This window comes from Hyperolius riggenbachi, chromosome 11, assembly GCF_040937935.1.
Source record: "Hyperolius riggenbachi isolate aHypRig1 chromosome 11, aHypRig1.pri, whole genome shotgun sequence".
Lineage (NCBI taxonomy): Eukaryota > Metazoa > Chordata > Amphibia > Anura > Hyperoliidae > Hyperolius > Hyperolius riggenbachi.
Window position 1 is genome coordinate 7,391,685 of NC_090656.1, and position 24,102 is coordinate 7,415,786.

Genomic DNA, 24,102 nt, shown 5'->3' on the forward strand with positions numbered 1-24,102 from the left:
CATAAAAAGAGGGACAACTGAGGAGGAAAGAGGGACAACTGAGGAGGAAAGAGGGACAGGGCTCCCAAAGATAGTTGGGAGCTATGATATAAATACTAAATAATAATAATAAAGGACCAATAGGTGTTGATAGAGGTGAAGCAGAATCATCTCCAGTCACAGGAGGTGTCCGCAGTCTGGAGGGCTGCGTGTAGAGTGGAGGGAGAAGCTCCACAGCAGCCACGTGGCCGCCACACTCTGCACACACGACGCCTGAATTCTCCCGCCAGATCCTGGAAGGCGCCGCGCTGACTGCCGGGAGTGTTGTACTGCGGCCCCGCCCCCTGGAGAGAGCGGCGGTGAGATGCGGACTCGGAGTGCGCTGCGGGGATGGAGGAAGGCGCTGCAGGGATGGGGCTCCCGGGGCTGCAGCAGTGCGGTGCTGGAGGCCCCCGCCGCGGCCCGGAGACGGGTGCTCACCCTGCAGTCTATGAACCCGCAGGTGCGGGCGGTGGAGTATGCTGTGCGGGGGCCCATCGTCACCAGAGCCGGGGAGATCGAGAGGGAGCTGCAGAGGGTGAGTGCCCGGCCTGTGGCCTGCCTGAGAGACGGGACTACATCTCCTAGCGTGCCCTGCATCCCACTGTCTGACAGCCAGGACTACATCTCCCTGCATGCCCTGCATCTCCTGCCTGACAGCCAGGACTACATCTCCCAGCATGCCCTGCCTGACAGCCAGGTCTACATCTCCCAGCATCCCCTCTCTGACAGCCAGGACTACATCTCCCAGCATGCCTTCTCTGACAGCCTGGACTACATCTCCCAGCATGCCCTGCATCTCCTGCCTGACAGCCAGGACTACATCTCCCAGCATGCCTTCTCTGACAGCCAGGACTACATCTCCCAGCATGCCCTGCATCTCCTGCCTGACAGCCAGGACTACATCTCCCAGCATGCCCTGCATCCCACTGCATGACAGCCAGGACTACAGCTCCCTGCATGACAGCCAGGACTACAGCTCCCTGCATCCCACTGCCTGACAGCCAGCACTACAGCTCCCTGCATGACAGCCAGGACTATACCTCCCAGCATGCCCTGCATGACAGCCAGGACTACACCTCCCAGCATGCCCTGCCTGACAGCCAGGTCTACATCTCCCAGCATGCCCTGCCTGACAGCCAGGTCTACATCTCCCAGCATGCCCTGCCTGACAGCCAGGACTACATCTCCCAGCATGCCCTCTCTGACAGCCAGGACTACATCTCCCAGCATGCCCTCTCTGACAGCCAGGACTACATCTCCCAGCATGCCCTCTCTGACAGCCAGGACTACATCTCCCAGCATGCCCTCTCTGACAGCCAGGACTACATCTCCCAGCATGCCCTCTCTGACAGCCAGGACTACATCTCCCAGCATGCCCTCTCTGACAGCCAGGACTACATCTCCCAGCATGCCCTGCATCCTCTGCCTGACAGCCAGGACTACATCTCCCAGCACCCCCTCTCTGACAGCCAGGACTACATCTCCCAGCACCCCCTCTCTGACAGCTAGGACTACATCTCCCAGCACCCCCTCTCTGACAGCCAGGACTACATCTCCAGAGCATTCTCTGCCTGAGAGCCAGCACTACAGCTCCCAGCATGCCCTGTATCCCCTGCCTGGCAGCCAGGACTACACCTCCCAGCATCCCCTCTCTGACAGCCAGGACTACACCTCCCAGCATCCCCTCTGACAGCCAGGACTACATCTCCCAGCATCCCCTCTGACAGCCAGGACTACATCTCCCAGCATGCCCTGCATCCTCTGCCTGACAGCCAGGACTACATCTCCCAGCATGCCCTGCCTGACGGCCAGGACTACATTTCCCAGCATGCCCTGCATTCCCTGCCTGACAGCCAGGACTACATCTCCCAGCATCCCCTCTGACAGCCAGGACTACATCTCCCAGCAACCCCTGTTTCCTCTGCCTGACAGCCAGGACTACATCTCCCAGCATCCTCTGCCTGACAACTAGGACTACCTCTCCCAGCATCCTCTGCCTGACAGCCAGGAGTACCTCTCCCAGCATCCTCTGCCTGACAGCCAGGACTACCTCTCCCAGCATCCTCTGCCTGACAGCCAGGACTACCTCTCCCAGCATCCTCTGCCTGACAGCCAGGACTACCTCTCCCAGCATCCTCTGCCTGACAGCCAGGACTACCTCTCCCAGCATCCTCTGCCTGACAGCCAGGACTACCTCTCCCAGCATCCTCTGCCTGACAGCCAGGACTACCTCTCCCAGCATCCTCTGCCTGACAGCCAGGACTACCTCTCCCAGCATCTTCTGCCTGACGGCCAGGACTACATCTCCCAGCATCCCCTCTCTGACAGCCAGGACTACATCTCCCAGCATGCCCTGCATGACAGCCAGGACTACATCTCTTAGCATCCCCTCTCTGACAGCCAGGACTACATCTCCCAGCATGCCTTGCCTGACAGCCAGGACTACATCTCCCAGCATGCCTTGCCTGACAGCCAGGACTACATCTCCCAGCATGCCTTGCCTGACAGCCAGGACTACATCTCCCAGCATCCCCTCTGACAGCCAGGACTACACCTCCCAGCGTGCCCTGCATCCCCTGCCTGGCAGCCAGGACTACACCTCCCAGCGTGCCCTGCCTGGCAGCCAGGACTACACCTCCCAGCGTGCCCTGCCTGGCAGCCAGGACTACACCTCCCAGCGTGCCCTGCCTGGCAGCCAGGACTAAACCTCCCAGCGTGCCCTGCCTGGCAGCCAGGACTACACCTCCCAGCGTGCCCTGCCTGGCAGCCAGGACTACACCTCCCAGCGTGCCCTGCCTGGCAGCCAGGACTACACCTCCCAGCGTGCCCTGCCTGGCAGCCAGGACTACACCTCCCAGCGTGCCCTGCCTGGCAGCCAGGACTACACCTCCCAGCGTGCCTTCTCTGACAGCCAGGACTACACCTCCCAGCATGCCCTCTCTGACAGCCAGGACTACATCTCCCAGCATGCCCTCTCTGACAGCCAGGACTACATCTCCCAGCATGCCCTCTCTGACAGCCAGGACTACATCTCCCAGCATGCCCTCTCTGACAGCCAGGACTACATCTCCCAGCATGCCCTGCATCCTCTGCCTGACAGCCAGGACTACATCTCCCAGCACCCCCTCTCTGACAGACAGGACTACATCTCCCAGCACCCCCTCTCTGACAGCTAGGACTACATCTCCCAGCACCCCCTCTCTGACAGCCAGGACTACATCTCCAGAGCATTCTCTGCCTGAGAGCCAGCACTACAGCTCCCAGCATGCCCTGTATCCCCTGCCTGGCAGCCAGGACTACACCTCCCAGCATCCCCTCTCTGACAGCCAGGACTACACCTCCCAGCATCCCCTCTGACAGCCAGGACTACATCTCCCAGCATCCCCTCTGACAGCCAGGACTACATCTCCCAGCATCCCCTCTGACAGCCAGGACTACATCTCCCAGCATCCCCTCTGACAGCCAGGACTACATCTCCCAGCATGCCCTCTCTGACAGCCAGGACTACATCTCCCAGCATGCCCTGCATCCTCTGCCTGACAGCCAGGACTACATCTCCCAGCATGCCCTGCCTGACGGCCAGGACTACATTTCCCAGCATGTCCTGCATTCCCTGCCTGACAGCCAGGACTACATCTCCCAGCATCCCCTCTGACAGCCAGGACTACATCTACCAGCATGCCCTGCATCCTCTGCCTGACAGCCAGGACTACATCTCCCAGCATGCCCTGCCTGACGGCCAGGACTACATTTCCCAGCATGTCCTGCATTCCCTGCCTGACAGCCAGGACTACATCTCCCAGCATCCCCTCTGACAGCCAGGACTACATCTCCCAGCAACCCCTGTTTCCTCTGCCTGACAGCCAGGACTACATCTCCCAGCATCCTCTGCCTGACAACTAGGACTACCTCTCCCAGCATCCTCTGCCTGACAGCCAGGAGTACCTCTCCCAGCATCCTCTGCCTGACAGCCAGGACTACCTCTCCCAGCATCCTCTGCCTGACAGCCAGGACTACCTCTCCCAGCATCCTCTGCCTGACAGCCAGGACTACCTCTCCCAGCATCCTCTGCCTGACAGCCAGGACTACCTCTCCCAGCATCCTCTGCCTGACGGCCAGGACTACCTCTCCCAGCATCCTCTGCCTGACGGCCAGGACTACATCTCCCAGCATCCCCTCTCTGACAGCCAGGACTACATCTCTCTGCATCCTCTGCCTGACAGCCAGGACTACATCTCCCAGCATGCCCTGCATGACAGCCAGGACTACATCTCTTAGCATCCCCTCTCTGACAGCCAGGACTACATCTCCCAGCATGCCTTGCCTGACAGCCAGGACTACATCTCCCAGCATGCCTTGCCTGACAGCCAGGACTACATCTCCCAGCATCCCCTCTGACAGCCAGGACTACACCTCCCAGCGTGCCCTGCATCCCCTGCCTGGCAGCCAGGACTACACCTCCCACCGTGCCCTGCCTGGCAGCCAGGACTACACCTCCCAGCGTGCCCTGCCTGGCAGCCAGGACTACACCTCCCAGCGTGCCCTGCCTGGCCGCCAGGACTACACCTCCCAGCGTGCCCTGCCTGGCAGCCAGGACTACACCTCCCAGCGTGCCCTGCCTGGCCGCCAGGACTACACCTCCCAGCGTGCCCTGCCTGGCAGCCAGGACTACACCTCCCAGCGTGCCCTGCCTGGCAGCCAGGACTACACCTCCCAGCGTGCCCTGCCTGGCAGCCAGGACTACACCTCCCAGCGTGCCCTGCCTGGCAGCCAGGACTACACCTCCCAGCGTGCCCTGCCTGGCAGCCAGGACTACACCTCCCAGCGTGCCCTGCCTGGCAGCCAGGACTACACCTCCCAGCGTGCCCTGCCTGGCAGCCAGGACTACACCTCCCAGCGTGCCCTGCCTGGCAGCCAGGACTACACCTCCCAGCGTGCCCTGCCTGGCAGCCAGGACTACACCTCCCAGCGTGCCCTGCCTGGCCGCCAGGACTACACCTCCCAGCGTGCCCTGCCTGGCCGCCAGGACTACACCTCCCAGCGTGCCCTGCCTGGCCGCCAGGACTACACCTCCCAGCGTGCCCTGCCTGGCCGCCAGGACTACACCTCCCAGCGTGCCCTGCCTGGCCGCCAGGACTACACCTCCCAGCGTGCCCTGCCTGGCCGCCAGGACTACACCTCCCAGCGTGCCCTGCCTGGCCGCCAGGACTACACCTCCCAATGTCCCCTCTCTGACAGCTCCCAGCGTGCCCTGCCTGACGGCCAGGACTACACCTCCCAGCGTGCCCTGCCTGACGGCCAGGCCTACACCTCCCAGCGTGCCCTGCCTGACGGCCAGGACTACACCTCCCAGCGTGCCCTGCCTGGCCGCCAGGACTACACCTCCCAGCGTGCCCTGCCTGGCAGCCAGGACTACACCTCCCAGCGTGCCCTGCCTGGCCGCCAGGACTACACCTCCCAGCGTGCCCTGCCTGGCAGCCAGGACTACACCTCCCAGCGTGCCCTGCCTGGCAGCCAGGACTACACCTCCCAGCGTGCCCTGCCTGGCAGCCAGGACTACACCTCCCAGCGTGCCCTGCCTGGCAGCCAGGACTACACCTCCCAGCGTGCCCTGCCTGGCAGCCAGGACTACACCTCCCAGCGTGCCCTGCCTGGCAGCCAGGACTACACCTCCCAGCGTGCCCTGCCTGGCAGCCAGGACTACACCTCCCAGCGTGCCCTGCCTGGCAGCCAGGACTACACCTCCCAGCGTGCCCTGCCTGGCAGCCAGGACTACACCTCCCAGCGTGCCCTGCCTGGCCGCCAGGACTACACCTCCCAGCGTGCCCTGCCTGGCCGCCAGGACTACACCTCCCAGCGTGCCCTGCCTGGCCGCCAGGACTACACCTCCCAGCGTGCCCTGCCTGGCCGCCAGGACTACACCTCCCAGCGTGCCCTGCCTGGCCGCCAGGACTACACCTCCCAGCGTGCCCTGCCTGGCCGCCAGGACTACACCTCCCAGCGTGCCCTGCCTGGCCGCCAGGACTACACCTCCCAATGTCCCCTCTCTGACAGCTCCCAGCGTGCCCTGCCTGACGGCCAGGACTACACCTCCCAGCGTGCCCTGCCTGACGGCCAGGCCTACACCTCCCAGCGTGCCCTGCCTGACGGCCAGGACTACACCTCCCAGCGTGCCCTGCCTGACGGCCAGGCCTACACCTCCCAGCGTGCCCTGCCTGACGGCCAGGCCTACACCTCCCAGCGTGCCCTGCCTGACGGCCAGGCCTACACCTCCCAGCGTGCCCTGCCTGACGGCCAGGCCTACACCTCCCAGCGTGCCCTGCCTGACGGCCAGGCCTACACCTCCCAGCGTGCCCTGCCTGACGGCCAGGCCTACACCTCCCAGCGTGCCCTGCCTGACGGCCAGGCCTACACCTCCCAGCGTGCCCTGCCTGACGGCCAGGCCTACACCTCCCAGCGTGCCCTGCCTGACGGCCAGGCCTACACCTCCCAGCGTGCCCTGCCTGACGGCCAGGCCTACACCTCCCAGCGTGCCCTGCCTGACGGCCAGGCCTACACCTCCCAGCGTGCCCTGCCTGACGGCCAGGCCTACACCTCCCAGCGTGCCCTGCCTGACGGCCAGGCCTACACCTCCCAGCGTGCCCTGCCTGACGGCCAGGCCTACACCTCCCAGCGTGCCCTGCCTGACGGCCAGGCCTACACCTCCCAGCGTGCCCTGCCTGACGGCCAGGCCTACACCTCCCAGCGTGCCCTGCCTGACGGCCAGGCCTACACCTCCCAGCGTGCCCTGCCTGACGGCCAGGCCTACACCTCCCAGCGTGCCCTGCCTGACGGCCAGGCCTACACCTCCCAGCGTGCCCTGCCTGACGGCCAGGCCTACACCTCCCAGCGTGCCCTGCCTGACGGCCAGGCCTACACCTCCCAGCGTGCCCTGCCTGACGGCCAGGCCTACACCTCCCAGCGTGCCCTGCCTGACGGCCAGGCCTACACCTCCCAGCGTGCCCTGCCTGACGGCCAGGCCTACACCTCCCAGCGTGCCCTGCCTGACGGCCAGGCCTACACCTCCCAGCGTGCCCTGCCTGACGGCCAGGCCTACACCTCCCAGCGTGCCCTGCCTGACGGCCAGGCCTACACCTCCCAGCGTGCCCTGCCTGACGGCCAGGCCTACACCTCCCAGCGTGCCCTGCCTGACGGCCAGGCCTACACCTCCCAGCGTGCCCTGCCTGACGGCCAGGCCTACACCTCCCAGCGTGCCCTGCCTGACGGCCAGGCCTACACCTCCCAGCGTGCCCTGCCTGACGGCCAGGCCTACACCTCCCAGCGTGCCCTGCCTGACGGCCAGGCCTACACCTCCCAGCGTGCCCTGCCTGACGGCCAGGCCTACACCTCCCAGCGTGCCCTGCCTGACGGCCAGGCCTACACCTCCCAGCGTGCCCTGCCTGACGGCCAGGCCTACACCTCCCAGCGTGCCCTGCCTGACGGCCAGGCCTACACCTCCCAGCGTGCCCTGCCTGACGGCCAGGCCTACACCTCCCAGCGTGCCCTGCCTGACGGCCAGGCCTACACCTCCCAGCGTGCCCTGCCTGACGGCCAGGCCTACACCTCCCAGCGTGCCCTGCCTGACGGCCAGGCCTACACCTCCCAGCGTGCCCTGCCTGACGGCCAGGCCTACACCTCCCAGCGTGCCCTGCCTGACGGCCAGGCCTACACCTCCCAGCGTGCCCTGCCTGACGGCCAGGCCTACACCTCCCAGCGTGCCCTGCCTGACGGCCAGGCCTACACCTCCCAGCGTGCCCTGCCTGACGGCCAGGCCTACACCTCCCAGCGTGCCCTGCCTGACGGCCAGGCCTACACCTCCCAGCGTGCCCTGCCTGACGGCCAGGCCTACACCTCCCAGCGTGCCCTGCCTGACGGCCAGGCCTACACCTCCCAGCGTGCCCTGCCTGACGGCCAGGCCTACACCTCCCAGCGTGCCCTGCCTGACGGCCAGGCCTACACCTCCCAGCGTGCCCTGCCTGACGGCCAGGCCTACACCTCCCAGCGTGCCCTGCCTGACGGCCAGGCCTACACCTCCCAGCGTGCCCTGCCTGACGGCCAGGCCTACACCTCCCAGCGTGCCCTGCCTGACGGCCAGGCCTACACCTCCCAGCGTGCCCTGCCTGACGGCCAGGCCTACACCTCCCAGCGTGCCCTGCCTGACGGCCAGGCCTACACCTCCCAGCGTGCCCTGCCTGACGGCCAGGCCTACACCTCCCAGCGTGCCCTGCCTGACGGCCAGGCCTACACCTCCCAGCGTGCCCTGCCTGACGGCCAGGCCTACACCTCCCAGCGTGCCCTGCCTGACGGCCAGGCCTACACCTCCCAGCGTGCCCTGCCTGACGGCCAGGCCTACACCTCCCAGCGTGCCCTGCCTGACGGCCAGGCCTACACCTCCCAGCGTGCCCTGCCTGACGGCCAGGCCTACACCTCCCAGCGTGCCCTGCCTGACGGCCAGGCCTACACCTCCCAGCGTGCCCTGCCTGACGGCCAGGCCTACACCTCCCAGCGTGCCCTGCCTGACGGCCAGGCCTACACCTCCCAGCGTGCCCTGCCTGACGGCCAGGCCTACACCTCCCAGCGTGCCCTGCCTGACGGCCAGGCCTACACCTCCCAGCGTGCCCTGCCTGACGGCCAGGCCTACACCTCCCAGCGTGCCCTGCCTGACGGCCAGGCCTACACCTCCCAGCGTGCCCTGCCTGACGGCCAGGCCTACACCTCCCAGCGTGCCCTGCCTGACGGCCAGGCCTACACCTCCCAGCGTGCCCTGCCTGACGGCCAGGCCTACACCTCCCAGCGTGCCCTGCCTGACGGCCAGGCCTACACCTCCCAGCGTGCCCTGCCTGACGGCCAGGCCTACACCTCCCAGCGTGCCCTGCCTGACGGCCAGGCCTACACCTCCCAGCGTGCCCTGCCTGACGGCCAGGCCTACACCTCCCAGCGTGCCCTGCCTGACGGCCAGGCCTACACCTCCCAGCGTGCCCTGCCTGACGGCCAGGCCTACACCTCCCAGCGTGCCCTGCCTGACGGCCAGGCCTACACCTCCCAGCGTGCCCTGCCTGACGGCCAGGCCTACACCTCCCAGCGTGCCCTGCCTGACGGCCAGGCCTACACCTCCCAGCGTGCCCTGCCTGACGGCCAGGCCTACACCTCCCAGCGTGCCCTGCCTGACGGCCAGGCCTACACCTCCCAGCGTGCCCTGCCTGACGGCCAGGCCTACACCTCCCAGCGTGCCCTGCCTGACGGCCAGGCCTACACCTCCCAGCGTGCCCTGCCTGACGGCCAGGCCTACACCTCCCAGCGTGCCCTGCCTGACGGCCAGGCCTACACCTCCCAGCGTGCCCTGCCTGACGGCCAGGCCTACACCTCCCAGCGTGCCCTGCCTGACGGCCAGGCCTACACCTCCCAGCGTGCCCTGCCTGACGGCCAGGCCTACACCTCCCAGCGTGCCCTGCCTGACGGCCAGGCCTACACCTCCCAGCGTGCCCTGCCTGACGGCCAGGCCTACACCTCCCAGCGTGCCCTGCCTGACGGCCAGGCCTACACCTCCCAGCGTGCCCTGCCTGACGGCCAGGCCTACACCTCCCAGCGTGCCCTGCCTGACGGCCAGGCCTACACCTCCCAGCGTGCCCTGCCTGACGGCCAGGCCTACACCTCCCAGCGTGCCCTGCCTGACGGCCAGGCCTACACCTCCCAGCGTGCCCTGCCTGACGGCCAGGCCTACACCTCCCAGCGTGCCCTGCCTGACGGCCAGGCCTACACCTCCCAGCGTGCCCTGCCTGACGGCCAGGCCTACACCTCCCAGCGTGCCCTGCCTGACGGCCAGGCCTACACCTCCCAGCGTGCCCTGCCTGACGGCCAGGCCTACACCTCCCAGCGTGCCCTGCCTGACGGCCAGGCCTACACCTCCCAGCGTGCCCTGCCTGACGGCCAGGCCTACACCTCCCAGCGTGCCCTGCCTGACGGCCAGGCCTACACCTCCCAGCGTGCCCTGCCTGACGGCCAGGCCTACACCTCCCAGCGTGCCCTGCCTGACGGCCAGGCCTACACCTCCCAGCGTGCCCTGCCTGACGGCCAGGCCTACACCTCCCAGCGTGCCCTGCCTGACGGCCAGGCCTACACCTCCCAGCGTGCCCTGCCTGACGGCCAGGCCTACACCTCCCAGCGTGCCCTGCCTGACGGCCAGGCCTACACCTCCCAGCGTGCCCTGCCTGACGGCCAGGCCTACACCTCCCAGCGTGCCCTGCCTGACGGCCAGGCCTACACCTCCCAGCGTGCCCTGCCTGACGGCCAGGCCTACACCTCCCAGCGTGCCCTGCCTGACGGCCAGGCCTACACCTCCCAGCGTGCCCTGCCTGACGGCCAGGCCTACACCTCCCAGCGTGCCCTGCCTGACGGCCAGGCCTACACCTCCCAGCGTGCCCTGCCTGACGGCCAGGCCTACACCTCCCAGCGTGCCCTGCCTGACGGCCAGGCCTACACCTCCCAGCGTGCCCTGCCTGACGGCCAGGCCTACACCTCCCAGCGTGCCCTGCCTGACGGCCAGGCCTACACCTCCCAGCGTGCCCTGCCTGACGGCCAGGCCTACACCTCCCAGCGTGCCCTGCCTGACGGCCAGGCCTACACCTCCCAGCGTGCCCTGTATCCCCTGCCTGACAACCAGGACTACATCTCCCAGCGTGCCCTCCCTGACAACCAGGACTACATCTCCCAGCGTGCCCTGCCTGACGGCCAGGACTACATCTCCCAGCGTGCCCAGCCTGACGGCCAGGACTACATCTCCCAGCGTGCCCTGCATCCCCTGCCTGACGGCCAGGACTACATCTCCCAGCGTGCCCTGCCTGTCAACCAGGACTACATCTCCCAGCGTGCCCTGCCTGTCAACCAGGACTACATCTCCCAGCGTGCCCTGCCTGTCAACCAGGACTACATCTCCCAGCGTGCCCTGCCTGACAACCAGGACTACATCTCCCAGCGTGCCCTGCCTGACAACCAGGACTACATCTCCCAGCGTGCCCTGCCTGACAACCAGGACTACATCTCCCAGCGTGCCCTGCCTGACAACCAGGACTACATCTCCCAGCGTGCCCTGCCTGACAACCAGGACTACATCTCCCAGCGTGCCCTGCCTGACAACCAGGACTACATCTCCCAGCGTGCCCTGCCTGATAACCAGGACTACATCTCCCAGCGTGCCCTGCCTGACAACCAGGACTACATCTCCCAGCGTGCCCTGCCTGACAACCAGGACTACATCTCCCAGCGTGCCCTGCCTGACAACCAGGACTACATCTCCCAGCGTGCCCTGCCTGACAACCAGCACTACATCACCCAGCGTGCCCTGCCTGACAACCAGCACTACATCACCCAGCGTGCCCTGCATCCCTCCCTGACAGCCAGGACTACATCTCCCAGCGTGCCCTGCCTGACAGCCAGGACTACACATCCCAGCGTGCCCTGCCTGACAACCAGGACTACACCTCCCAGCGTGCCCTGCCTGACAACCAGGACTACACCTCCCAGCGTGCCCTGCCTGACGGCTAGGACTACACCTCCCAGCGTGCCCTGCCTGACAGCCAGGACTACACATCCCATAATGCCCTGCCTAACAGAGAGCTAGCGTGGCTTGCGTGACAGAGAGCTATGCATTCCAGGGTGTGTTATGTGCGTCATAGATCCACCAGTCCTGGCGTACGTTATGTCGTAGGCGACTACAGGCCCCAGTGTACAGAATGTGGCAGGTTGCTTCGGGTCCATACAAAGCAGAGCGTCTGTAAGGATCCTGTTCTCCAATAAGAGAAGATCTTTGCAGTCTATTATGTGGTTTATGTGCAGCTATAATATTCTTTCCCTGTCAGCTTTCTATTGCATCAGCCTACAGCAGTCCTCCACCTGTCCGGCCATAGGGGCCGCGGCTATTAACCCTGCATTCCTCTGTGGGGGTTTTATTACATATGCATACAAAAAGACAGAAGGTGGAAGGCACTGTAATGCAAAAGGGTACCTTTAATCAACGGTGCACAGACATCGGGTTATGCAGTGGGGGTGACCAGGCCTGACAGCTGTTTCGCTTAAAAATGAGCTTCCTCAGAGACCACCAAAGTGTTTTATTACATATGATTAACAACAACCTGCTCCCACATCATATGTGTCAAAGATATTTAAGCTGCTATTAGGTGATGCAGTATTTTGCAGTATTTTTAGAGGAACTGTAGTGAAAATACATTTTTTTTTCTTCACAATATTCATTTTTAAATTATCATGGCGGTGTTTGTCCACTGTAAAATCTTCCTCTACGCTGATTTAACCACTTCAGCCCACAGGGATGAAATGTTTTTGCATCTGAGCAACTTTCACCTCCCATTCATTTGCCAATAACTTTATCACTACTCGGCACAATGAATGAATCTCTATCTTGTTTTTTTCGCCACCAATTAGGCTTTCTGTGGGTGGTGCATTTTGCTGAGAATTAATTTATTGTAAATCCATTTTAACAGGAATATTAAGAAAGAAATGGAAAAAAATCATTATTCCTCAGCTTTTGGCCATTATAGTTTGAAATTAATACATGCTACCATAATTAAAACCTAATGTACTTTGTTTACCAATTTGTCCCGCTTATTACACCATTTAAATTATGTCCCTATCACAATGTATGGCGCCGATATTCAATTTGAAAATAAAGGTGCATTTTTTCAATTTGCGTCCATTACTATTTATAAGCCCATAATTTAATAAATCATAATGATATACTCCTTTGACATGCATATTTAAAAAGTTCAGACCCTTAGGTAACTATTTATGTTTTTTTTGTTTTTTTTTTATTATTATTATTGTAATTTTTTTTTTTTGTATTTAAACTTGTATGTGGGTATTTTTTGGTGTGGGAGGTAAACAGGGGTTTTTTAATGTATTAAAATGTATTTATTTAACACAAAGTGTGTTTTTGGTGTAATTTGCTATTTGGCCACAAGATGGTCAAAGTCAAAAAGTCCTGGGAGCGATCGATCTCGCTCCCAGGCAGAAGAAAGGAGACCAGAGCTCAGAAAAGCTGCAGCATCTGAAGAGACGCTGTCGGCTTTTCTCCGGGGGGGTCCGATTAGCGAAAGGGATTTATAATCCCTTTCACTGATCGGTGGGCTAACGGCCAGCAGCGGGGGCGCGCACGGGGGGCCAGCGGGAGCGCGCGCGACCCGCAGGAGTGCGCGCAGCCTAACTGGACGAAAATTTTCATCCAGTTAGGCTAAAGTGGTTAAAGTCTGAAATTTATCCCAGGTGGGGACATCTTTAGTCCTGTCAGGTGATCTCTGAGGAATGTTTGTTAGGGCTGGTGCACACCAAGAGCGCTTCTTAGCGCTTTTAAAAGACGATAGAGCTTTGAAAAGCGCTTGGCTAATGTATATGAATGGGATGGATCACACCAGAGCGATGAGCTTTTCTCCCAAATGTAAACGCGGGTCCTGCAGCATTTCTGCTGGTTTTTGAGGCGATTCAGCCTCAATGTTAAGTATAGGAAAGTGGAAAATCGCTCTGAGAAGCGCTAGATTGGAGCAATTTTTCAAGCGTTTTTGTTACAGAAGTTGTTCAGTTACATCTCTACTGTAACAAAAACTAAAAAACGCTGCACCAAAACGCTCCAAAAATCACTAGGCATGATCAGAAAATCGCTAGGCACATGCCCAGAATCGCCTAGAAAAATCACTTCAAAAAGCACTGAGCGTTTGTGATTATGCTAGCGCGTTTTTGGTGTGTACTGGCCCTTTCTGAGAATTCCGAAAGCAGTGGCAATAACCTCCCGTCGTCCAGAATGCACTGGGGGAGGAGAATTCCGTAAAGCTAAACAGCTTAGGCTAAGCATCCCTGGATGGGTGGGGTTATGTACCAAAATATAATATAGATACAGTATAGGAAGTCTTGTGATGCTGAAACCAGTGCCTGTATTGCAGTACACTGTGCTGAGTATCTTCTGCTCATGACTGTTGCTGTTTATTGATTTACCGGTACTTTATAGAATAGAAATCTTGATTGACTCATGTTTTTTCTCTTGAATTATCTAGCACAGTCCAGCTCCAGCCATTTCCTCCCTGCGTTAGATGACATTGCTGATTGCGGTGGTATGCCAGCACTGAGATAACGCTATTATCCGGTTATCTCTGTGCAGCATTGCAGAGTACAGAGAGTGGCATTGTGTTATGAGCTGGGAAGCTGCTTACATCGCATTCCTGCAGTTGTTGCATTTGCAGCCTTTGCTTACGCTGCATTCTGTAGTAAAGCCACAGCCGTGCTGTAAGATAAGATTTACTGCTGCATTCCTGTAGTGGCTGTATTGTGCTGAGACTGTGTTCTGTGGGGGGGGGGGGGGATACAGAATACTGGGGTAAAAATAGACTGATGAGATAAACATTTGTATCCATCCTCATTTTTTTTTTTAAGCTATCCCACAGTTTTATTTAAAGGGATTGTCAAGCTAGTGCTACCCCCAGTACTACTTACCTGGGGCTTCCTCCGGCCTCTGGCAGCTGCTATGTCCCTCACCGCAGCTCCTGCACAGGACGACCTCTAAGTAATACTCTTCTGCACCTGCGCAAGCGCCGCTGTCACTCACCTCCATGTGGTCCGGAACATACTGCGCAGGTGCAGAACTACTGAGCCTGCGCTGTAAGTTCCGGACCACGTGGAGGTAATTGACAGCGGCGAGGATAACCTAAAAGTCGTCCTGCGCATTGTTGGGGAACGGAGGCCAGCGGAGCTGCCTTGAGGGACATAACGGCTGCCACGGGCTGGAGGAAGCCCCGGGGTAAGTAGTACTGGGGGTAGCACGAGTTGCTTGACGACTCCTTTAAAGCTAATGGGAATCGTAGGGGAAAAAAAAATCAACCAGATCTGAGTCCTATAGAGCCTTCCCGCTCCTCTCCCAGTGCCCTCGTTGCAGCGCTGGCTCCTCTGTTTCAATCACCCGCTGCGGTGGACTTCGGAAGCCAAGTCCTCCCAGAGACAGGTGGCACCATACTGCGCACGTGCAAGTGCAGGAAAGAGGGACGCATGCACAGTATGGAGCTTCCTGTCTTCAGGGGAGCACTCAAGGTTCCGAATCCTCCTTCGTCGGCGTAGCGAGCAGTATTTGACCAAATTGGTCGAATACTGTTAAGTGCCAGTGGTGGAACAGGGACCTAGAGAGGAACGAGAAGGCTTTATAGGACACAGAGCCTTCCCTCTCCTTAAAGGGGAACTGAAGAGAGAGGTATATGGAGGCTGCCATGTTTATTTCCTTTTAAGCAATACCAGTTGCCTGGCAGCCCTGCTGCTCCTCTGCCTCTAATACTATTAGCCATAGCCCCTGAACAAGCATGCAGCAGATCAGGCGTTTCAGACTTTAAAGTCAGATCTGACAAGACTAGCTACATGCTCGTTTCTGGTGTTATTCAGCCACTACTGCAGCCAAATAGATCAGCAGGCTGCCAGGCAACTGGTATTGATTAAAGGGAAATAAATATGGCAGCCTCCATATACCTCTCACTTCAGTTCCCCTTTAAGAGAAACCGTAACCAGGAATTGAACTTCATCCCACTCAGTAGCTGATACCCCCTTTCCCATGACAAATTTTTTCCTTTTCACAAACGGATCATCAGGGAGCTCTGTATGGCTGATATAGTGTTGAAACCCCTCCCACAGTGTGATGTCAGCACCATGGTGCTGACATCACTCTGTGGTATCCTTGTTGCATTGTGGGAAATACCTGCCAACAAAGCAAGCAGCATCTCCTTCCAGTAACATAACCTGCCAGCAGTAAAAATGTCACCATGTGATAAATGTCAGAATGTAAATCAGGGAGAGGAAAGATGTTACAATGGGCAAACACTGACTAAATCATTTATACATAATTATTGTAGAAATGAAGCACTTTTTTTTATTACATTATTTTCGCTGGAGTTCCTCTTTAGGTCAGTATCTGGCTTATTTTGTTGTTGTAGGAATCCCATTCACTTTAAGGGGAAGAGGGGGGAGTGGCTTTGGGAGTTACTTACCTTTGGAGAGGGAAGCCTCTGGGTCCTGAAAGAGGCTCCCCCCTTCCTCAGCAGAAGGGATTCAGATCTGGCTCCCCAGAAAGTCTGCGTGTCGCCACTGTGTGCATGCGCACTATCTGCTTTCCCTCCGCTCTGGTGAAGGTAGCCGACCCTGATCAGGACTGCTCTGCTGCACAGGGGCAAGGTATCAGCGCAGTAGACTGGACTCGATCTGGCTTTATTACCACCGGAGCCCGAGCAGAAAGCTGCTAATGCAACTGCGCACAGCGGCGAATGTAAATATTATTGTGGCTGCTTGTTCGGGGGAGCCAGCGCTGGATCAGCCTGGCTGCCTGCGGAGGAAGAGGAGGCGTCTTCCTCCCAAGGTAAGTATCTGTTTTTGTTTTTTAAGTCACAGGTGTGCTTCAAACTTTAGAATGTAAATCGGGGGGAGGAATGATTTGTACACTGGGCTAACATTAAAGGGGTTCGATGGGAGGGGGTGAAAATAAAAACGGACACTTACCTGGGGCTTCTACCGGCCCCCTGCAGCTGTAATGTCCCGCACCATCCTCCAACGATGCTCAGTTCCCTGCCGCCGGTCCAATATTCATCTAAGAAGACGAATAGTGCTCGCTCCTGCACGCGTCATCAGGGGCTTACTGCGCAGGCGTAGTACGAAGTTTTCTTGTACTGCGCAGTAAGCGCCCGATGACGCGCGCGGGAGCAAGCACACACGTGGCTGCGGTCTAAACGACGGATTAGACCGGGGGGGGGGGGGCGGAGGATCGGAGGAGGACGACGCGGGACATGACAGCTGCAGGGGGCCGATAGAAGCCCCAGGTAAGTGTCAGTTTTTTATTTTCAAACGCCTCTTCCTGTCGGCGGGTAAAAGTGCGAGGTGGAGCGACGTACACGGCGGCGCGAACGGTTCTTTGTCATAAGGGATCTCAAAGATCCGAGCCACTGTGTCGGTCCGTCGTCATCGATGCAGCGCTCGCGATCGTGTGCCTCTACCCACCTTGCGGCGTCGTTTGAAAATCGCAGGACGTCGGGAAAATCGCTATGTGGGTACGCAGTTTTATGTATGTCCAACTTAATCCCTGTGATCATCTTCTCATAGTGATCACTGACAGGTTAGCACTGGAGGTGCTGTTGCTTTTATTCAGTGGAATGATTTAAGAAAGAAAAGAAAAAACAAAGTTAAGTATTTCCTAACACATGCACTAGCACAGCTTGGAGTATTTTTTTATTTTTATGTCATACTTTATTTTTATACATAATCCTAAAGCGGGTGTAGTTGAGTATTTTTCTGACCTGCTCTTTCAGCGGCAATGCAAGCTATAGTTTAGAGTCAGGAAACGGCATCTACAATGCATTTGTTTTTCAGAAAACTGTCGCTGGATCTGATCAAAACCTGCGTGGGATAACAGGCGGTTGGATTACAGCCTGAAAGCTATGCACTCTTATTGCCATTAGATACAATTTTATAGTCTGTTTTATGTTTCCTATATAATCCTATAGCCCTTTTTAAAGGGGCACTACAGCGAAAAACTGTAAAATTTAAAATATGTGCAAACATATACAAATAAGTACATTTTTTCCAGAGTAAAATGAGCCATAAATTACTTTTCTCCTATGTTCCCGTCACTTACAGTAGGCAGTAGAAATCTGACAGAAGCGACAGGTTTTGGACTAGTTCATCTCTTTATAGGGGATTCTCAGGGATATATTTATTTTCAAAAGCACTTAGTGAAAGGCAGTTGCTCCGTCCAACTGCCAAAAAACTGTAGTGAGCAGGGAAGCTGGCCAGTATCAATGTTTAAATCCTTTTTAGGGAATATCTTTTTAAAAAATAAAAGCCTTGCTGAGAATCCCCTATGAAGAGATGGACTAGTCCAAAACCTGTGTGTTCTGTCAGATTTCTACTACCTACTGTAAGTGACAGCAACATAGGAGAAAAGTAATTTATGGCTCACTTTGCTCTGGAAAAAATGTACTTCTTATTTATATATGTTTGCACATATTTTAAATGTTACAGTTTTTCGCTGTAGTGCCCCTTTAAGTGTTTTCTGTGAGCTTGTCAGGAAAGGGATGTAAGAATACATACATCCCTTTTTGTGCTTCAGAATGCTCCGTGCCATGGAGGGAGAAATCAGAACAAAATAGTTTGATTTGTGGGGGGTGGGGTATATCCAACAATGGCGTCTTTATGGTGAGAAGTAGTTGCCATGGTGACGCCTGGGTCTGTGAGCAGCCTAGCAGATGCATGCAGATTGTAGCGCCAGTGTGTGGAGGGGAGCAGGTGGGTATAAATATAGCATTTCTGACAGCTCTACATTATCCTGGCTTGCTTGGTGTGTATTACCTCATCTGACCTGTTTCTGCCAGCTCATGGAGGCCTACAAGAAATATAGCTGAACCTTGTGGAATAAGCTTAAAGGACTATTGTAGTGAGAGGTATATGGAGGCTGCCATGTTTATTACCTTTTAACCACTTGAGGACCCATGCTTTACCCCCCCTTAAGGACCAGCGCTGTATTCTGTGATCTGTGCTGGGTGGGCTCTACAGCTCCCAGCACAGATCAGGTAGCAGGCAGAGCGACCAGATCGCCCCCCTTTTTTCCCCACTAGGGGGATGATGTGCTGGGGGGGTCTGATCGCTTTTGCCTGCCTGAGGTTTGCGGGGGGGGGGGGGGGCACCTCAAAGCCCCCTCCACTGCAGGATTCCCCCTCTCCCTCTCCTACCTCCCTACCCCGGAGATCAGAGGCTGCACAGGAACGGATCTGTCCTGTGCAGCCTCTAACAGGCTCCTGCCTGTCATGTGACAGCGATCCCCGGCCGCTGTATGGCCGGGGATCGCTGATCTGGTACAACGCTGCTACTGTTAGCAGCGTTGTAGGAATGTAAACAAAGCGGATTATTTCCGCTTGTGTTTACATTTAGCCTGCGAGCCACGATCGGCGGCCCGCAGGCTATTCACTGAGCCCCCCGCCGTGAATCGACAGTTGCGCGAGCGGCTGCTTCCTGATTAATTAGCCTGCAGCCGGCGACGCAGAACTGTGTTGCTGGTCCTGCAGCTGCCACTTTGCCGAGTGCACGGTCGGCAAGTGGTTAAAGAGACTCTGAAGCGAGAATAAATCTTGCTTCAGAGCTCATAGTTAGCAGGGGCATGTGTGCCCCTGCTAAACCGCCGATATCCCGCGGCTAAACGGGGGTCCCTTCACCCCCAAACCCACCCCCGCAAAACTTGGTTGCAAAGTTGGTCGTATATTTTCCCTTCCTAGAGGCAGGGCTAACGGCTGCAGCCCTGCCTCTAGTTGCGTCTATCAGACGCGCATCGCCACCTCTCCCCCGCCCCTCTCAGTGAAGGAAGACTGAGAGGGGCGGGAGAGAGGCAGAGGTACGCGTCTGATAGACGCGCGGGAGGCAGGGCTGTGGCGGTTAGCCCTGCACCAATGCGGAAGCGCTCCCCGGCTGCACGGAGGGGATTTGGGGGTGAAGGGATCCCCGTTTAGCGGCGCGATATCGGCGGTTTAGCAGGGGCACACATGCCCCTGCTATCTATGAGGTCTGAAGCGAGATTCATTCTCGCTTCAGACTCTCTTTAAGCATAACCAGTTACCTGGCTATCCTTCTGATCCTTTGTCTCTAATACTTTAAGCCAGAGACCCTGAACAGGCATGAAGCATATCATTTTTGTCAAATCTGACAAGATTAGCTGCATGCTTGGTTCTGGTGTGATTTGGACACTAGTGCAGCTAAATGGACCAGCAGGGCTGCCAGGCAACTGGTATTGCTTAAACGGAAATAAATATGGCAGCCTCCATATACCTCTCACTACAGTTGTCCTTTAATCAAGAACCTAGACTCTCTACACATGGTATGGGTACCCCATGGGGTAATTGAGAAGGCCTAGGAAGGGTTCTTCAACTTGATGAAAAACGCTGATCTAGATGACAGAAACGGGCGATACCCCTGCAGAAAATGTATACGGCACATATTTGAATAAAACCAAGGATTATATAGATTTTTTTTTTCTCCCAATTATTGAGTCTATAGGTTAACGCCAAGGGCCAGGGTCGGATTTACGACTCAGAGGCCTGTAGGCATAGACGTTCTGGTGCCCTAAGCACCGCCCCTGAACACAGGCCCCACCCCAAGTAAAAATATTCTGAACTCTAATTTCTTCCTTAAATCACTAACTGTTTTTTAGAATCTTACACTCTAATCACTGTCTCATATCATCCTTTGTGACATGAGACAAGAATTAGGGTGTAAGCTCCTAAGGTCAGTGATATGAGGAAGGGGGGGGGGTGCATCTCTCATATAAGGCGCTTGTAGGCACATGCCTACACTGCCTTATGGAAAATCCGGGCCCTGCCAAGGGCACAGTGAAGTGTCCTGACCCCTTTGCTTATGTCCCACTGCTGCTGGTATTGTTACCATGATTGCTGAGAGAGCAGGGGAGTGATCCCCAACACCAAACCCCAATGCTTCCTCTTCTGCAGTTCTCTATTATGTGGAACTTCAGTGAGAACGGCATCTTCTGCCCTCCCACCAGTAATCCCGCTAACTAATGCCTAGTAACTTGCAGCAGAGAGCGCTGGAAGGCGTACATGTAAAAACCGTGCCGGATATAGCCGCTGGTAGAATATCGGTAAAATGACAGATTATCTACTAGTCGATTCCAATAGTTAATAATCGGTATTGAGTCCAATAGTTAATACTTGGTAACCTAACCTTAAAATCCCCCTGCTGATGAAAAAAGTGGCGCGAGTCAGGCTCGGGATTGAAATCTGCAGCTCAGAGCGGTAATCCCGAGCCTGAGTCGGGCTCCCTGCACACTGCAAATCCGTTTTGCAATTCAGATTCCGATTTGCAATTCCAGTTTTCCCTGAATGCAATCAACACAAAAACTGAGGAAAAAATGCAGCATGCAGTAACGATTAAAAATTGGAATTGGAATAGCATGCAGTGTGCAGGGAGCCTGAGTTATATGCAGGAGCTGCTGCAGATCTCTCTGTGGTATGTTTTTTTGTTTTTTTTCTAGTTTTTAGGGTCTAAAAGCTTGTTAAAAAAAAATGATACGGCTTTTAGACCTTAAATCTGGAAATAATTATAACCCCAGGGAGGTTAAACTAAAGGTGGCCATACTTCTAACAATTTAATCGAATGGGATGAAATAAAGATGCCACAACAAGCGTGCTCCATTGACAGAACCTGCGGTCGCTGATAGGGATGCAGTGTCCTGAAGAATGCATGCTGTCAGAATGTTCCTGCTGTAGATTGCAACAAACATCAGGCAGGGACCGTAGGAAAGCATCAGCACTTTATGCCTGTCCTCTGTATTAAAGTGCAAGGAAACGGGCGATGGTGTGAGCTAGCCCTAAAAAGACAGAACATGGCTGGATAGTGTGCTGGTTAACCACCCTGGCGTTCTATTAAGATCGCCAGGGCGGCTGCGGTAGGGTTTTTTTTTTTAAATTAAAAAAAAAACTATTTCATGCAGCCAACTGAAAGTTGGCTGCATGAAAGCCCACTAGAGGGGTCTCCGGAAGCGTTCTTCTGATCACCTCCGGCGGCTTTGCTTACTTCGTCGCCATGACGACGAGCGGAGGGACGTCAGCCGACGTCCTGACGTCAGCCGCCTCCGATCCTGCCCTTAGCGCTGGCCGGAACTATTTGTTCCGGCTGCGCAGGGCTCAGGCGGCTGGGGGGACCCTCTTTCGCCGCTGCTCGCGGCGGATCGCCGCAGAGCGGCGGCGATCAGGCAGCACACGCGGCTGGCAAAGTGCCGGCTGCGTGTGCTGCACTTTATTTCATCAAAATCGGCCCAGCAGGGCCTGAGCGGCACCCTCTGGCGGTAATGGACGAGCTGAGCTCGTCCATACCGCTAAGGTGGTTAAAGGTGAACTGAAGAGAGAGTTATATGGAGGCTGCCATGTTTATTTCTTTTTAAGCGATACCAGTTGCCAGGCTGTCCTGCTGATCCTCTGCCTCTAATACTATTAGCCATAGCCCCTGAACAAGCATGCAGCAGATCAGGTGTTTCAGACTTTAAAGTCAGATCTGACAAGATTAGTTGCATGCTTGTTTCTGGTGTTATTCAGATACTACTGCAGAGAAATGGACCAGCAGGGCTGCCAGGCAACTGGTATTGATTAAAAGAAAATAAATATGGCAGCCTCCGTATACCTCTTACTTCAGTTCCCCTTTAAGGGCTCTGTCTCACAGGACACAGGAGACCATGGTTCGAATATCTGCTGTTCCTGTTCAGTAAGCCAGTACCTGTTCAGTGAGGAGACCTTGTGCAAGACTCCCTAGCGCTTCTACTGCCTATACAGCGCGCCCTAGTGGCTATAGCTCTGTCTGGCCTAACACTGCTACTGCCTATAGAGCACCCCCTAGTGGCTGCAGCTCTGGCCTAACACTGCTACTGCCTATAGAGCGCCCCCTAGTGGCTGCAGCTCTGGTCTAACACTGCTACTGCCTATAGAGCGCCCCCTAGTGGCTGCAGCTCTGGCCTAACACTGCTACTGCCTATAGAGCGGCCCCCCTAGTGGCTGCAGCTCTGGCCTAACACTGCTACTGCCTATAGAGCACACTCAAGTGGCTGAAGCTCTGGCCTAACACTGCTACTGCCTCTAGAGCACCCCCTAGTGGCTGCAGCTCTGGCCTAACACTGCTATTGCCTATAGAGCACACTCTAGTGGCTGTAGCTCTGGCCTAACACTGCTACTGCCTATAGAGCGCCCCCTAGTGGCTGCAGCTCTGGCCTAACACTGCTACTGCCTATAGAGCGCCCCCTAGTGGCTGCAGCCCCAGCCTAACACTGCTACTGCCTATAGAGCGCCCCTAGTGGCTGCAGCTCTGGCCTAACACTGCTACTGCCTATAGAGCCCCCCTAGTGGCTGCAGCTCTGGCCTAACACTGCTACTTCCTATCGAGGGCCCCCTAGGGGCTGCAGCTCCGGCCTAACACTGCTACTGCCTATAGAGCGCCCCCTAGTGGCTGCAGCTCTGGCCTAACACTGCTACTGCCTATAGAGCGCCCCCTAGTGGCTGCAGCCCCAGCCTAACACTGCTACTGCCTATAGAATGCCCCTTAGTGACTGCAGCTCTGGCCTAACACTGCTATTGCCTATAGAACGCCCCCTAGTGGCTGCAGCTCTGGCCTAACACTGCTACTGCCTATAGAACGCCCCCTAGTGGCTGCAGCTCTGGCACTCATCCAGGAGAAAAGTGCAATATAAATATTCTGTGTCTAATCATTAATCACCCTTCCACTTACCGTAATTGTCAGCTTATCCTTAATTCTTTTCAACATGTTTTTTTTCCGCTAATTCAATATTTTTTCCTTCCCTCCAGGGGATTAAGAAGCCTTTTGATGAGGTCATCAAAGCTAACATTGGAGATGCACATGCCATGGGACAGCAGCCAATCACATTTCTTCGACAGGTAACTGCAGTAGTTTGCCACCCCAAAGCTATTCAGTAGAGCCAGAACGGTTTCAGCACTGTAATCTCCTAATATTAGCGCTGGTGCACACCAGAAGAGCTTTTCTGAGCACTTTGTGATTTTAAAAGCTCCTGTTAATATTATCAGTGTGCGCACTGGAGCGATGCGATTTCGTACAAATTCCCCATAGCATTGCATTAGCTAGAGATTTTTAAATCTCTAGCGTTTAAAAAGCTTTTCTGGTGTGCACCAGCCCTAACTGTGATGTTAGTTGAATAGTTCATCTGTGGAAAGCCATTGTGCACACCAGATTAAAGGTGGCCATACACTGATCGATTTGCCATCAGATTCAACCAACAGATAGATCCCTCTCTGATCAAATTTGATCAGAGAGGGATCGTATGGCTACCTTTACTGCAAACAGATTGTGAATCGATTTCAGCATGAAACCGACCACAATCTGTGGTGGTGCTGCCGCTGCCTCCTGCATACATTACCTGCTCCATCGGCGAGTGTCCCCGCTGTCACCGATGTCTTCTTCTCCGCTGGGTTCCGGACTGGCTGGCTTCACTTCTTTCTG

The 24,102-nt window shown here is 56.8% G+C and overlaps 1 protein-coding gene across 2 annotated transcripts in view; it reads left to right on the forward strand.

Annotated features, from left to right (window-relative positions):
- Positions 1–330: 330 nt before the first annotated feature.
- Positions 331–24,102, forward strand: part of GPT2 (glutamic--pyruvic transaminase 2) — a 59,804-nt gene continuing 36,032 nt past the window's right edge. Inside the window, exons 1-2 of one of the 2 annotated variants that reach the window (XM_068260084.1) lie at positions 331–556; positions 23,433–23,522. In XM_068260084.1, coding sequence (XP_068116185.1) covers positions 344–556; positions 23,433–23,522 — 303 coding nt within the window. In that variant the 5' untranslated portion in view covers positions 331–343. Of the gene's footprint in view, positions 557–17,894; positions 17,999–23,432; positions 23,523–24,102 lie in introns of those variants that run through there. The other variant, XM_068260085.1, reaches the window with a different exon arrangement.